Here is a 14,156-nt window from a genome sequence, read left to right on the forward strand (position 1 = left end):
GAGGTGCTGCATTTTGGGAAAGCAAATCTTAACAGGACTTATACACTTAATGGTAAGGTCCTAGGGAGTGTTGCTGAACAAAGAGACGTTGGAGTGCAAGTTCATAGCTCCTTGAAAGTGGAGTCGCAGGTAGACAGGATAGTGAAGATGGCGTTTGGTTTGCTTTCCTTTATTGGTCAAGAGTATTGAGTACAGGAGTTGGGAGTTCATGATGTGGCTATACAGGACATTGGTTAGGGCACTGTTGGAATATTGCGTGCAATTCTGGTCTCCTTCCTATCGGAAAGATGTTGTAAAACTTGAAAGGGTTCAGAAAAGATTTACAAAGATGCTGCCAGGATTGGAGGATCTGAGCTACAGGGAGAGGCTGAATAGGCTGGGGCTGTTTTCCCTGGAGCTTCAGAGGCTGAGAGGTGACCTTATAGAAGTTTACAAAATTATGAGGAGTATGGATAGGATAAATAGGCAAAGTCTTTTCTCTGGAGTTGGGGAGTACAGAACTAGAGGGCATAGGTTTAGGCTGAGAGGGGAAAGATATAAAAGAGACCTAAGGGGCAACTTTTTCACGTAGAGGGTGGTACGTGTATGGAATGAGCTGCCAGAGGAAGTGGTGGAGGCTGGTACAATTGCAACATTTAAGTGGCATTTGGATGGGTATATGAATAGGAAGAGTTTGGAGGGATATGGGCCAGGTGGGACTAGATTGGTTTGGGATATCTGGTCAGCATGGATGGGTTGGTCCGAAGGGTTTATTTCAATGCTGTACATCTCTATGACTCTAAAGCTAGTCATTGAACATTAGCATTGGAAAAGGCTTTCGAAATAACATCAGGGAAAAAAATACCTGGCTCAGGGGAGATCAGAATTAATGAAAGCCAGTGCAGATTTGTAAAGACAGATTTTTCATAAGGTTGATAAGGGAATGCGTTGATGTTGTCCACACAGATTTTGAGAAAGTAACAGCAATATCATACAGTTACATTGCCACTTTGACAATAAAACATTCCAAGGTATTTAATCGGCATATTGTAAAATAAAGTACCCTACTGAGTCACATATTGGTCTGGTCTTCAAGTCTTCAGAGTGGGTATATGAATGAGGTGTGTGCTGAAATCATGTGAAAGTCTTGATGTATCAGCCTATGTGGGAATTGCCTGGTAATTTCAACTTTGGACAGAGCAAAAGGAGCTCTGAACATTAGGATCAACAAGCAGCTACTGGGAGAGATGTGGTTCGGGATCAGGGTGGGCAGTAGACAGGAGACAGGATAAGAAAGTAGGAAACATGGCAACTAGCAGGTTCATAAAGCAGGAGAGGCAGCAAACTGGGGGGGGGGGGGGGGGGGCAGGGGGTGACTTATCAAGCAGGGGTGCCAACCTGAAGGGTTCGCGAGTGGGAGGATTGATCAGCAAGATAGTCAGGGAGTAGGAAGATCATAAAGTAAATGAGCAGTAAGTCAGAGTGGCAGCATGTGAGAGGAGCTGCTCTAAAACTCTATCAATTTGATCTTACAATCCCATACTAGTCTGGTATAGAGTGACATTAAAACAAAAATCCTGAGGCTGTGTGCGCCTTACTATACCCAGAATGTTCAAGAATAACAATTTTAAAAAAGGCAACTTGATGAACTCTTTAAAAATATTTCTGATGCTCTGATACAGTACATCCCAATTTTAAGTCACTGGAACCTACCACTATAAAACAAACAAAGGACTGATATATGGGGAGAGAATGAATCGGTTAGGATTGTATTCATTGAAGTTTCACAGAATGAAGGGAGATCATAAAATTCTAACAGCGCTAGACAGGTTAGATACAAGAAGAATGTTCCGGATGGTGGAGTCATCCAGAACCTGAAGTCATAGTTTAAGGATAAGGCGCAACATTTTAGGGTTGAGAATGAGTGGTAAGCCTATGGAAGCCCCACAGTGGTTCAGGCCAAAATACTGAATGTATTCAAGGAGGAGGTAGATATAGCTCTTCTGGCTAAAGGGATCAAGGAATATGAGAGCAGGGCATGTTTAGAGTATCGAGCTCAATGATTAGCCATGATCATAATAAATGACAGAGCTCGAGGGGTCAAATGGCCTACTCCTGCTCCGACTTTCTATGTTTCTTTGTATGCTGTTAGTCTATAATAGCATAAAAAATAGGAACAGGAATAAGGTCTTCAGCCTCTCGAGCCTGCTCTCCCATTCAATAGGATCACAGCTAATGCAATATTCCTCCTGTTCACTTTCCTGCCCTATCTCATAACCCTTGATTCGGAAAGCAGAGAGTGGGGATAAAAGGGTCCTTCTCAGGATGGCAGCTGTGGACAAAAGGAGTTCTGCAAGGCTCAGAGTTGGGACGTTTCACTTTATACATTAATGATCTAGATGAAGGAACTGAGGGTATTCTGATAAGGTTCGTAGCTAGGGAGAGGGACAGGTAGTATTGAGGAGGCATAGAGACTGCAGAACAATTTGACCAGGTTAGGCGAGTGGGCAAAGTGGCGGCAGATGGAGTACAATGTGGGAAAGTGACGTGATGCACTTTGGTAAGAAGAATAGAAGCATGGACTATTTTCTAAATAGAGAGAAAATTCACAAGTCTGGAATCCAAAGGGACTTGGGCGTTCTAATCCAGGATTCTGTCAAGGTAAACTTGCAAGCTGAGTCAGTAATTAGGAAGGCAAATGCAATTGGCATCTATTTTGAGAGGACTTGAATATCAAAACAGGGATGTACTTCTGAGGCTTTAAAAGACTCTGGTCCGACCGCATTTAGAGTATCGCGCGCAGGTTTGGGCCCCATATCTCAGAAAGGATGTATTGGCTCTGGAGTGGGTTCAGAGGAGGTTCAGAAGAATGATCCCAGGAATCAAAGGCTTAACATAGGAGAAACATTTGAGGACTCTGGGTCGACATTTAATGGTGTTTAGGAATATGAAGGAGGATTTAATTGAAACATACAGAATACTGAATGGCCTGGACAGAGTGGATGATGGGAAGATGCTCTATCAGTCGGAGAGTTTAGGATCAAAGGGCACAGCCTTAGAGTAAAGGGAAGACCTTTTAGAACAGAGATAAGGAGAAACATCTTCAGCCAGAGAGTGGTGAATCTATGGAATTCACTGTCACATAAGGCTCTGGAGGCCAGATCATTGAGTATATTTAAGACGAAGACAGATAGTTTCTTGATTGTCAAGGGGGTCAAGGGTTACAGAGAGAAAGTGGGAGAATGAGATTGAGAAACTTATCAGTCATGACCGAATGGCCTAATTTCTGCTCCTATGTCTTATGATTCCCTAACTGATTAAGATTTCTTTCTATCTCGGCCCTAAATATACACAAGGTCTCTGCCTCCACAACTCTGTGGAAGGAGCTCCAGACTCCAAACCCTCTGAACAAAGAAATTAATATAATCATAGAATTTCCAAAGTGGAAAGAGACCATTTAGTCCATGAAACCTCCAAAGAGCATCCCACCCAGACCCCTACCTTATCACCATAACCCACATTTACCATGGCCAATCCACCTAACCTGCACATTTTTGGACTGTGGAAGGAAACCCATGCAGACATGAGAAGAATGTGAAAACTCCACACAGGCATCCAAGGGCAGACTCAAACCCATAACCCTGGCACTGTGACACTGTAGTGCTAACCACTGAGCTAGCGTACTGTCTTTAATTTAGTCTTAAATTGGTGGCCCTTATTCTGAGATAATGCCCTCTAGTTCTAAACTCTCCCATCAAGGGAAACATCCTGACAGCATTTATCCTGTCAAACCCCTTAAGAATCCTACATGTTTCAACTCGATCATGTCTCATTCTTCTGAACTCCAGTGAGTAAGCAGAGTCCCAAACTGTTTAGCTTTTGCTCATAAGATAACCTCTCCACACGTGGGTTCATCCTAGTAAATCTTCTCTGACTTGCCTCCAATGAAATATTATTCTTGAAATAAGAGGACCAAAACCGCTCAGTGCTCCAGATGTGGTCTCACTAGCATCTTGTCCAGTTGCAGTAGGACTACTGTTCTCTTATTCTCCAACCCCGTTGAAATAAGGGCCAACATTCAATTCATCTTCCTGATTCTCGCTGCACCTGTGTGCTAACTTTCTATGTTTTGTGCACAGGTACTCTCAATTCCTTTTTTGTTGTAACTGCTGCAGTATTTCCCCATTTAAATGATATTCTGTTCTTTTATTGTCCCTATCAAAGTGAACAACTTCACATTTTTTCACATTATACTCCATTTGCCAACTCTTTGCCCACTTACTTAACCTCTCAATATCACTCTGTAAACTGTTTGCATCCCTCTCATAACCTGCCCTGCAGTTTATTTTTGTGTTGTCTGCAACTTTGGCTACAACATATTTGCTTCTTTCCTCCAAATCATTAGTGTATAATGTTAACAGTTGCATTCTCAGCACTGAGCCCTGTGGAACCCCACTGGTCACAGGTCGCCAACTTGAAAAAAGGTTATTTGCACTCACGATTTTCTGCTCATGTGCCAATTCTCTAATATGCTAATATACTACCTCCACCATCGTGGGATCTGATGAGATGCCTTTTTTGAGAGGTACCTTGTTGAACGCCCTCTGGAATTCCAAATACAGTATATTAATTGATAGCCCTCTATCTGCTCTGGTTAAGATTTCCTCAAAAGAACTCTACCAAATTCGTCAGACGCAATTTCTTTTTCATGGAGTCATGCTGAAATTGCTTGATTAGATTATGATATTCCAAATGTTCTATTAACCCTTCATAATTGATTCCAATATTTTCCCAATGATACATGTTAGGCTGCCTATAGTTACCCACTTTTTGCCTCCCCCCTTTTTGAATACAGGTGTATTGTCACATGTAACTGTCATATTGACAGTTTTCCAATCCTGTGGTACTTATGCAGAATCTAAGGATTTTTGGAAAATTACAATTAATGCATTCCCTACCTCTGTGCTTTCTGCATATTATCTATTTCTTGCTCACCATATTCCAAACAAGGTAATAAGATTTATCACATGACAATGACCTTGATTTTAACAAAGGTCCTTGAGGGTTAACACAGAAAAAATGGCAGATGGCAAAAGGTTCCTTGCACTCAATCATTTGGATCTCCATAAAATGGGGAAGAGATTACAAAAGGTTTGTATTAACTTATAATGATACACAAATTATACTAGTTTTAGCTTCACAAATGACAAAGTTACTCACGTTTGAATCAATTACAGGCTGTGGAGTGGGCAGTTGCACTATGTATCGCCAGATATGCGCCGTCTGATCTCCAGATGCTTCAAGTACAAATAAAAATAGTCTAAGAAATACATCTATATGGTGCCATTGTGGCCATATTAAACTGTCCACAGAGAAATACAAAATCATCATTTCACATGAGAAATAAACAAAAACTTTCACATTAAACCTTTACTAAATTATACTTTTCAACTTCTTCTGAGCAATGTAGCAACAATGCAGCATTCCCAATTCCTTCAACTCAAAGAATTTTAATATATTCATCCAATTTAAAACCAATCAAAAGCAGCAAACAAATCATGATTTTTCTGATGAAAACAAGTTGTCAGGATATCTAAAATGTTTATTATTTTCAACAAAACTTGCATTTGCTAGGAAAATAATGCTAATAATCGTCAACTTTCCAAAGTAAAGGATAAATTTAACACCACTTGTACCCACACTGCCAGTTGTCAAAAGTGTCATTTCTTTCCGAAGTCAATGTTGGAAATTTAATCACCAATTCATACGGTCTTAATGATAACTTCCCTGCAAACTTTGCATTACGCACAACACTATGTAGGATTCATATAAAATAATTAACAATGTGGCTGGAACACAAGTACAATGCATTTTTAGAGCATTTGATTTTGTTGCACTGCATTTCAGAGAAAGTCTAAACTGAAATTAAGAATTTTAATAAGCAGATCAAGAGCTCCCTCTTTTGGTTCATTCTCTTTGGTGCAAAGCCTTCTCCATGTAAAAGCAAAACAAAAAATTCGCAAGTTTTTTGAATCTGGTTCTTCCCCCAATGTTATGTCTCCCTCTTTTGGCATAATCTGTAAAACTAAATTTAAAAAAAATACCCATTTTGAAAAACCCTTAAATGTTCTAAATGGTAAGCCCTAAAAAGTGTACAAATTCATTTCCCACAAGGTAGGACTAATACATTAAAGTGCATTTATTTCAATGCAAGGGAGGGAATCCTGAGGGACAGGATGTACATGTGTTTGGAAAGGCAATAACTGATTAGGGATAGTCAACATGGCTTTGTGCAGGGCAAATCATGTCTCACAAACTTAATTGAGTTTTTTGAGGAAGTTACAAAGAGGATTGATGAGGGCAGATGTGATCTACATGGACTTCAGTAAGGCGTTTGACAAAGCTACCCATGGGAGACTGATTAGCAAGGTTAGATCTCACTGAATACAGGGAGAACTAGCCATTTGGATACAGAACTGGCTGAAAGGTAGAAGACAGAGGGTGTGGTGGAGGGCTGTTTTTCAGACTGGAGGTCTGTGACCAGTGGAGTGCCACAGGGATCGGTGCTGGGTCCTCTACTTTTTGTCATTTACATAAATGATTTGGATGCGAGCATAAGAGGTACAGTTAGTAAGCTTGCAGGTGACACCAAAATTGGAGGTGTAGTGGACAGCGAAGAGGGTTACCTCAGATTACAACAGGATCTTGACCAGATGGGCCAATGGGCTGAGAAGTAGTAGACGGAGTTTAGTTCAGATAAATGCGAGGTGCTGCAATTTGGGAAATCAAATCTTAGCAGGACTTATACACTTAAAGGTAAGGTCCTGGGGAATGTTGCTGAACAAAGAGACCTTGGAGTGCAGGTTCACAGCTCCTTGAAAGTGGAGTCGCAGGTAGACAGGATAGTGAAGATGGTGCTTGGTATGCTTTCTTTTATTGGTCAGAGTATTGAGTACAAGAGTTGGGAGGTCATGTTGCGGCTGTAGAGGACATTGGTTAGGCCACTGTTGGAATATTGCTTGCAATTCTGGTCTCCTATCATCGGAGAGATGTTGTGAAACTTGAAAGGGTTCAGAAAAGATTTACAAGGAAGTTGCCAGGATTGGAGGATTTGAGCTGTAGGGAGAGGCTGAACAGGCTGGGGCTGTTTTCCCTGGAGCTCGGAGGCTGAGGGGTGACCTTATAGAAGTTTACAAAATTACGATAGGCATGGATAGGATAAATAGACAAAGTCTTTTCCCTGGGTTCGGGGAGTCTAGAACTGGAGGGCAAAGGTTAGGGAGAGAGGGGAAAGATATAAAAGAGACCTAAGGGGCAACTTTTTCACGCAGAGGGTGGTACATGTATGGAATGAGCTGCCAGAGGAAGTGGTGGAGGCTGGTACGATGACAACATTTAAGAGGCATTTGGATGGGTATATGAATAGGAAGGGTTTTCAAGGGATATGGGCTGGGTGCTGGCAGGTGAGACTAGATTGGGTTGGGATATCTGGTCGGCATGGATGGACGGGTTGGACCGAAGGGTCTGTTTCCATGCTGTACATCTCTATGACTCTATAACAGTTATCCTTCTGAATTATAGAATCCCTACAGTGAGGAAACAGGTCATTCAGCCAATCAAGTCTGCACCAATGCTCCAAAGAACAGCCCATCCAGACTTAGTGCCCACCCATCCCTGTACTTACCATGGCTAATACACTTATCCTGCACATCCTGGTCACTATGGGGCAATTGAGCATGGCCACCTAACCTGCATATCTTTGGACTGAGGGAGTCATAGGGAGAACATGCAAACTCCACACAGTCACCCAATGCTGGAATCAAACCCAGGTCCGAGGCACTGTGAGGCAGCAGTGCTAATCAATGAGCCACTGTGCAGCATAGCATCATAAAGATGTACAGCATGGAAACAGACCCTTCCATCCAACTCATCTATGTTGACCAGCTATCCTAACCTATTCTAGTCCCATTTGCCAGCACTTGGCCCATATCCCTCTGAACCCTTCCTATTCATAGACCCATTCAGATGCCTTTTAAATGTTATAATTGTACCAGCCTCTACCACTTTCTCTGGCAGCTCAGTACATACATGCACTACCCTCTGCGTGACAAAGTTGCCCCTTAGATCCCTTTAAATCTTCCTCTCTCACCCTAAACCTATGCCTTCTGGTTCTCGACTCCCCCACCCCAGGAAAAAGACATTGTCCATGCCTTTCATGATTTTATTAACCGCTGTAAGGTCACCCCTCAGCCTCCGAAGCTCCAAGTCAGCCTTGACCGGATATACATTTTATGATGCAAGTTGACACCGCCCAGAGACTTGACTTCCCAAATTCATGTCAGGGAAGACATGAACAACCAACAGAAATGGAATCTTATCCTATCAAATATTATTTGGATTGGAGGTAAAAGATTCATGTTGAACTTATTTTACCAGCCAAGGTCTCAAAAATGCCCAAATATCAGTCTGCACTTCTTCTAATCTCAGCTGTTCTATCGTTGAAACATAGAAGGGAGGTGAAAAAGAAAATTAGAGTGGCAAACAGGGACAATGAAAAAAGACTAGCAGTTAACATAAAGGCACTCCCAAAGTCTTCCAGTGGCACATAAACTAAAAGGATAAGGTAAAAAGAATAGGCCTGATTAAGGACCAAAAAAAGAGACATGGGCATGACTGAAGTAGTGAATTAATAATTTGCAAAATGGTGTCTAAAGTGATAGTGACAGAGAAGGAAAGTCCATCTTTAGAAGGGTTTAAAATTGATAATGAGAAAGTATTTGATAGGCTCCGGTACTTGAAATTGTTAAGGCTCTGGGACTGGATGTGATGCAACCAAGGTTATTGAAAGCGCTGAGTGTTAAAATTGCACAGGGATGGAAATAATCCCTAGATTTAGGGTTGGTACTACAGGACTGGAGAACTGCCATGTTATACCCTTAAAGGTTTGAGAGGATGTCAGCCAGGCAACTTCAGACCAACCAATCAGTTTAACTTCATCAGCAGGCAGATCTCTTGAAACAATAATTCAAGACAGCATTAGGAGTCACATGTAAAAGTATTGGTTATTAGGGGCAGCCAGTGTGGACATAAGAGAAAATCGTGTTTAAGGAAAGTTGATAGTGTCTTTTTTAGACAAGTAACAGTGAGAGTTGAGAGAGTAATACTGTTGATGCGGTGAGCATGGGACTTCCAAAAGGAGTTTGATAAATGTTGCTTGTGAAAAGCATACAAAATTGATGTGAAATGATTTTGCCCTGTCCGGATAATAAGCTAAGGCTAGAAAAAGACGTTGCTCAGTTGAAGGAATGGGAAGATAAGTGGCAGATGAAGTTCAATGTGGAGAAGTGTAATGTGACACATGACAGCAGAGAGAAAATGGAGTTACACTCTATACTAAACTGCTTTACCGAAAGGATTTGAAAGAATGCTAAAGGTATAGATGAAAATGATTCCGGGGATGAGAAACTTCAGCTATGAATAGGCATTTGAGAAATGAGAGCTGTTTTTCTTAGAAGGGAAATGGATTTTTAATAATAAGGTGGACCGAGTAGTCATGGAGGAATGGTTCTGTCTAAAAGGATCAAGAATGAGAAAACAGATAGAAAGTAATTTGAAAAAGAAGGAAATGTGATGAGAAACGAAAATGTTCACAAACAATTAATTATGGTCTGGAATGCACTTCCTGGAGGTGTGAAGGAGGCAGATTCAACTGAGGCCTTGAAGAGGGCATTAGATGAATAGATGAAATGCAAGAGAAGGGCATTCAGTAAATGTTTATTCAGAGAGCCAACAGTCCATTACACTTATGACTTGTGCTTTGTAGATTGTGGACAGCCATTGTGGAAAGAGGAGGAGAGTTACTTGCTGCAGAATTCCTAGCCTCTGATCTGCTCTTGTCACCACATTGTTTCTTTGGCTGGTCCAGTTCAGCTTCTGGTCAATGGTAACCCCTGGGTGCTGATAGTTAGCCTTGTTAACGCTGCAGCTGTTCAATAATCTGATGATTCATAGTGCTATGTCCACGTTATAGCATTTAAAGTAACTATGAAACTTAATGCTGCACAACATAATAAATATAATTCTGCATACTGTACCTGTGAGAGCTACCTGTTCTGATGGATGGAATTTGATTGAATTCACTAAAGGAGGGAAAAGGAAAAAAAAATACAATTAATTTTTTTAAAGCTCCTAATCTGCAGTAGCTATCATTTTATGTAAGGGGATTGCATTACTCTGTGTAATTTTTTTCCCCATTTCCTTCCTTTGCTCCCCACAGCATGTGTAACTAAAGACAATGAGGCAACCCATTTTTCAGTTTACCACTATTGTTCAAACCCAAACAGCTCAGGAAGGAATCTGCTTTTGATCTTTTTGTCTGAGTGGGCAAGTGTTTCCTAGCAGTTAAGATCGGGAGCTCAATGCAAGGAACTGTGGGCATAAAAATCAGACCCAATATGCCAGAGCACAGCATGCAGGCTTTGCTGTCCAAAACTTGGTTTCATAGACCATGCATTTATTTCTTGACTTTGACATTTAGAACTTAACTGCATGAAAATTATTTCAATCTAAACTAGTTCAGCATTGGTGAAATGCCACCACATCCGTCACAAATCATTTACAAAGATATTGGTCATGAAATTGGTCTGAGCTGTAGCATAAACTGGGCAATGATTAATGGCAGCCTACCTTACAGTGAGTTTGATTTTTTTTTCTTCTGTTGACATAGATGAACAAAATGAGCTGCCAGTTCACAATGATTTATTTTGTATGCCTATTTAAATTAATCCCAATTATCCTACTTTTAAGTGCAAAAGTATTTCAGATCAATGTACTTATTTTTCACCTCATAGATAAACAGTTAGATCCCCACCCATATAAATTAGAAAACAAAACAACTAAGATTTATTTTACGAAACCTCATACAAATATGACCTCACCTGACCCTGCATGGCCAGTGTATTTCAAGAGACACTTCCCTGTCTCAATGCTCCACAACATAGCACTGTGATCTGTAAAGAAAAGTAGCAGTCTTAGATGAGGGTTCTTTTGGAAAGATAAACAGTGTTTCTTTTGGGACAACAACTGAGTTCATACAAATCTAAGCAATTGCTTTGCTCTTAAAGACAAGCTAATAAAGGTTACAATATGAGCATCAATGTGAATAAAGGCAGCAGTAACATTTATGAACCAAAATACATACAAAAAGGGTTTCAAATATAGGCATATGAATATATAATGCATAAAGCAACTAACAAGTGATAAACAAGATGAGTTTGGAAACAAACATTTTTAAGCAGTGAGTATCAAGAGAAAGGTGTTTATGAATACACATAGAAAAATGTCACTCCATGTGATACTATCTAAGTGGAACATATGCTTTATTCACTTCAGAACTGAAAGATGAACAACTGTTTATCCCAAAATGTAAAATATATCTATGACTTCTAAAGTTTGAATCTCTTTCATTTTTCCACAATACATGCTGTGCAAAGAAGTACACCAGACTTGGACAAGGATTAGTTAGGAACATAATAAAAGTTTCCTCTCACATGATAACCCAGATTGTATGCCTCACTCTGTCTAAGCACCTTATGATCTGTTTGTCCTCGTTTGCCATGATCTGTCTGTACTGCTCACAAAACAAAACTTTTCACCGTACTTAGGTACATGTGACTACAACAAATCAAATCAAATCAGATTAGTGCTTTTCCTTTACTATTTAAACAGTATTCACTCAAAGAAAATCAAAAAATGTTAGGGCAGTATTTTGGAAAGGAAAAACATAGTCTTATTTCAAAATAAAGTTTGAGTAAACAAAACAAAAATGTTGAAAACTGCCACATCTCTCAAAAGTGTATAATATTTAATAAGTCAAATTAGCAAAATTCTGTTTTTTTGGATATCTGCCATTTTGCATCAAACGTTGACAATGGCATGAAATGCAACTTGTAACAAGATCAAATACTGCCTTTTGTTTGTAGGTCTTATTGTCAGCTGACTGACTGGTACTCATGCAACTCCAGTCTGTTTTAATTGTGTCACTGAGGAATCTACAACCACTTGTTTGCATTCTCAGTAGGAGTCATGTGATCAATTAGTTTGGTCAGAAATGAAGAGAAATTTCTTCACTCAGAAGGTTGTGAATCTTTGAAACTCTCTCACCACGCAAGCTGTGGATGCTTAATCGAAAGCAAACTATACAGATGCTGGAAATCTGAAATAAAAGCAGAAAATGCTGGAGAAAATCAGCATATCTCCCAGTATCTGTGAAGAGAGGAACAGAGTTAATAAGTCAAGTCCAGTATGACTTTGGCTGCAGATGTTTCATTGTTGAAAAAGTTTAACATTGGACAGGCAGATTTTTTTTGTCTTTCAGGAAATCAAGGGATACGTACAGCAGGAAAGTAATCATCTTATTTAATGGCAGATCAGGCTTGACAGACCATATTATCTCCTACTGCTCCTATTCCTTGTGTTCTTCTAGATTGCACACATTGTCCCAACTGCACTCATCCAAATCTAAAAAGTTTGGTGAATGTTCTCTGTCAGAGAAAATCACTCTCTAACTTACCAGCTGTCCCTCAAGGTTCATTTTAAGGACCCTCCGTTGGGCCATTTTGTCTTCCTTCTCTGAGCGATAAAGGCTAACAATTTTTAAGTTAAGATTCAGCAATCTTTCCAATCCAAAATTTTCTCATTTAAAATTCTCAATTCAGTCAATATTCATATAAATTACCTATGCTCCAACTGGTAATATTACATTCTTCCAAAACCACAACTGCACGCATTAGTAAAATTGTAATCCAACTAGAATTTTAGATAATTCCAGCATAATCACCATATTATCATGTTCCATGTTATGTCTAAAAAAGGAAGTATTTCCTATGCTCTCTGCACAACCTTATTTATCCATCCTGTCACCTTCATCGACCTGTAAACATGCAAGCTCTAGCTCCCTCATTTCTCTGTATTTGTGTGTGCTCCTTTTTCTTATTTGCTCTCACAATTAGATTAGATTAGATTAGATTAGATTAGATTATTTACAGTGTGGAAACAGGCCCTTTGGCCCAACAAGTCCACACTGACCCACCAAAGCACAACCCACCCAGACCCATTCCTCTACATTTACCCCTTTCACCTAACACTACGGGCAATTTAGCATGGCCAATTCACCTAACCTGCACATTTTTGGATTGTGGGAAGAAATCGGAGCACCCGGAGGAAACCCACGCAGACACGGGGAGAATGTGCAAACTCCACACAGACAGTCGCCCGAGGCTGGAATCGAACCCGGGTCTCTGGTGCTGTGAGGCAGCAGTGCTAACCACTATGCCAATTCTCGAGAATTAATTCAATTTGTCACCTTTCCTTCCACCTGACTATTTCATTGATGTCTTCCTGCATGTCTACAGCTTTCTTCCTCATTAATCACGCAAAAAATCAATTCTTATACTATCTGCAAACTTCTTAACCATACATTCCAGTCACAAAAGATCTTCAGTAAACCATCAACCTTTGCTTGTTTCTACTCAGTCAATTTTGGATCCAAAGTGACATTGATCTTTTGATTCCAATGGGCCCTGAGCTTTCTTACGAGTCTGGTTTTAGGAAATTGTCAGAGGTTTTGTGAAAATCCATGCAGACTATCGAATGCAGTGACCCTCCTTGGTAATACCTGAAAACATTCAATCAATTTAGTCAGTCATGACCTTTCCTCAACAATCCAGGCTGACTGACCTTGATTAGTTCATATATTTCTAGATGTAATCTTTACTGTCCTTCAGATTTTTTTCGAATAAATCACCCACTCGAGGTTATCACTGTCTAAGTTATTAATTGTATTTACCTACAGACAAATGTTGCTATTAACTGGAGATTCCTATGAAAAAGAGCAGATGGAAACTTGTTTTCTGGATACGGCATTGTGAAAGAAATGCTTATATAAGTGGATCAGCATGTTGATATGTTGAAGTTGCTGTGCTCTGATAATCACTTGAGCGCTATGTTCGGGAGTTCCTTGCTCTTAGTAGGAGCACTCATGGCAACAAGTCCAATAAGTTCTCATTGACAGTACAGGCAAAGGAGGATTGTGCATCTCACCAACTGCAAAGGTGGAAGATGGCTGTTGCACAAGGACAGTCCAGACTGATATACTTTGACAGAAGAAGGGCTTATGC

At 40.2% G+C, this 14,156-nt stretch overlaps 1 protein-coding gene across 2 annotated transcripts in view; it reads right to left on the bottom strand.

Moving 5' to 3' along the window:
• Positions 1-14,156, bottom strand: part of wdr37 (WD repeat domain 37) — a 145,160-nt gene that overhangs the window by 52,066 nt on the left and 78,938 nt on the right. For both annotated transcript variants that reach the window (XM_043690670.1, XM_043690669.1), the window contains 3 exons: positions 10,917-10,988; positions 10,074-10,118; positions 5,200-5,276 (listed from right to left, as the gene is read on the bottom strand). In XM_043690670.1, the coding sequence (XP_043546605.1) occupies positions 5,200-5,276; positions 10,074-10,118; positions 10,917-10,988 (194 nt within the window). The remainder of the gene's footprint in view (positions 1-5,199; positions 5,277-10,073; positions 10,119-10,916; positions 10,989-14,156) is intronic.

The sequence above is a fragment of the Chiloscyllium plagiosum genome, chromosome 5, assembly GCF_004010195.1.
Source record: "Chiloscyllium plagiosum isolate BGI_BamShark_2017 chromosome 5, ASM401019v2, whole genome shotgun sequence".
Taxonomy (NCBI): domain Eukaryota; kingdom Metazoa; phylum Chordata; class Chondrichthyes; order Orectolobiformes; family Hemiscylliidae; genus Chiloscyllium; species Chiloscyllium plagiosum.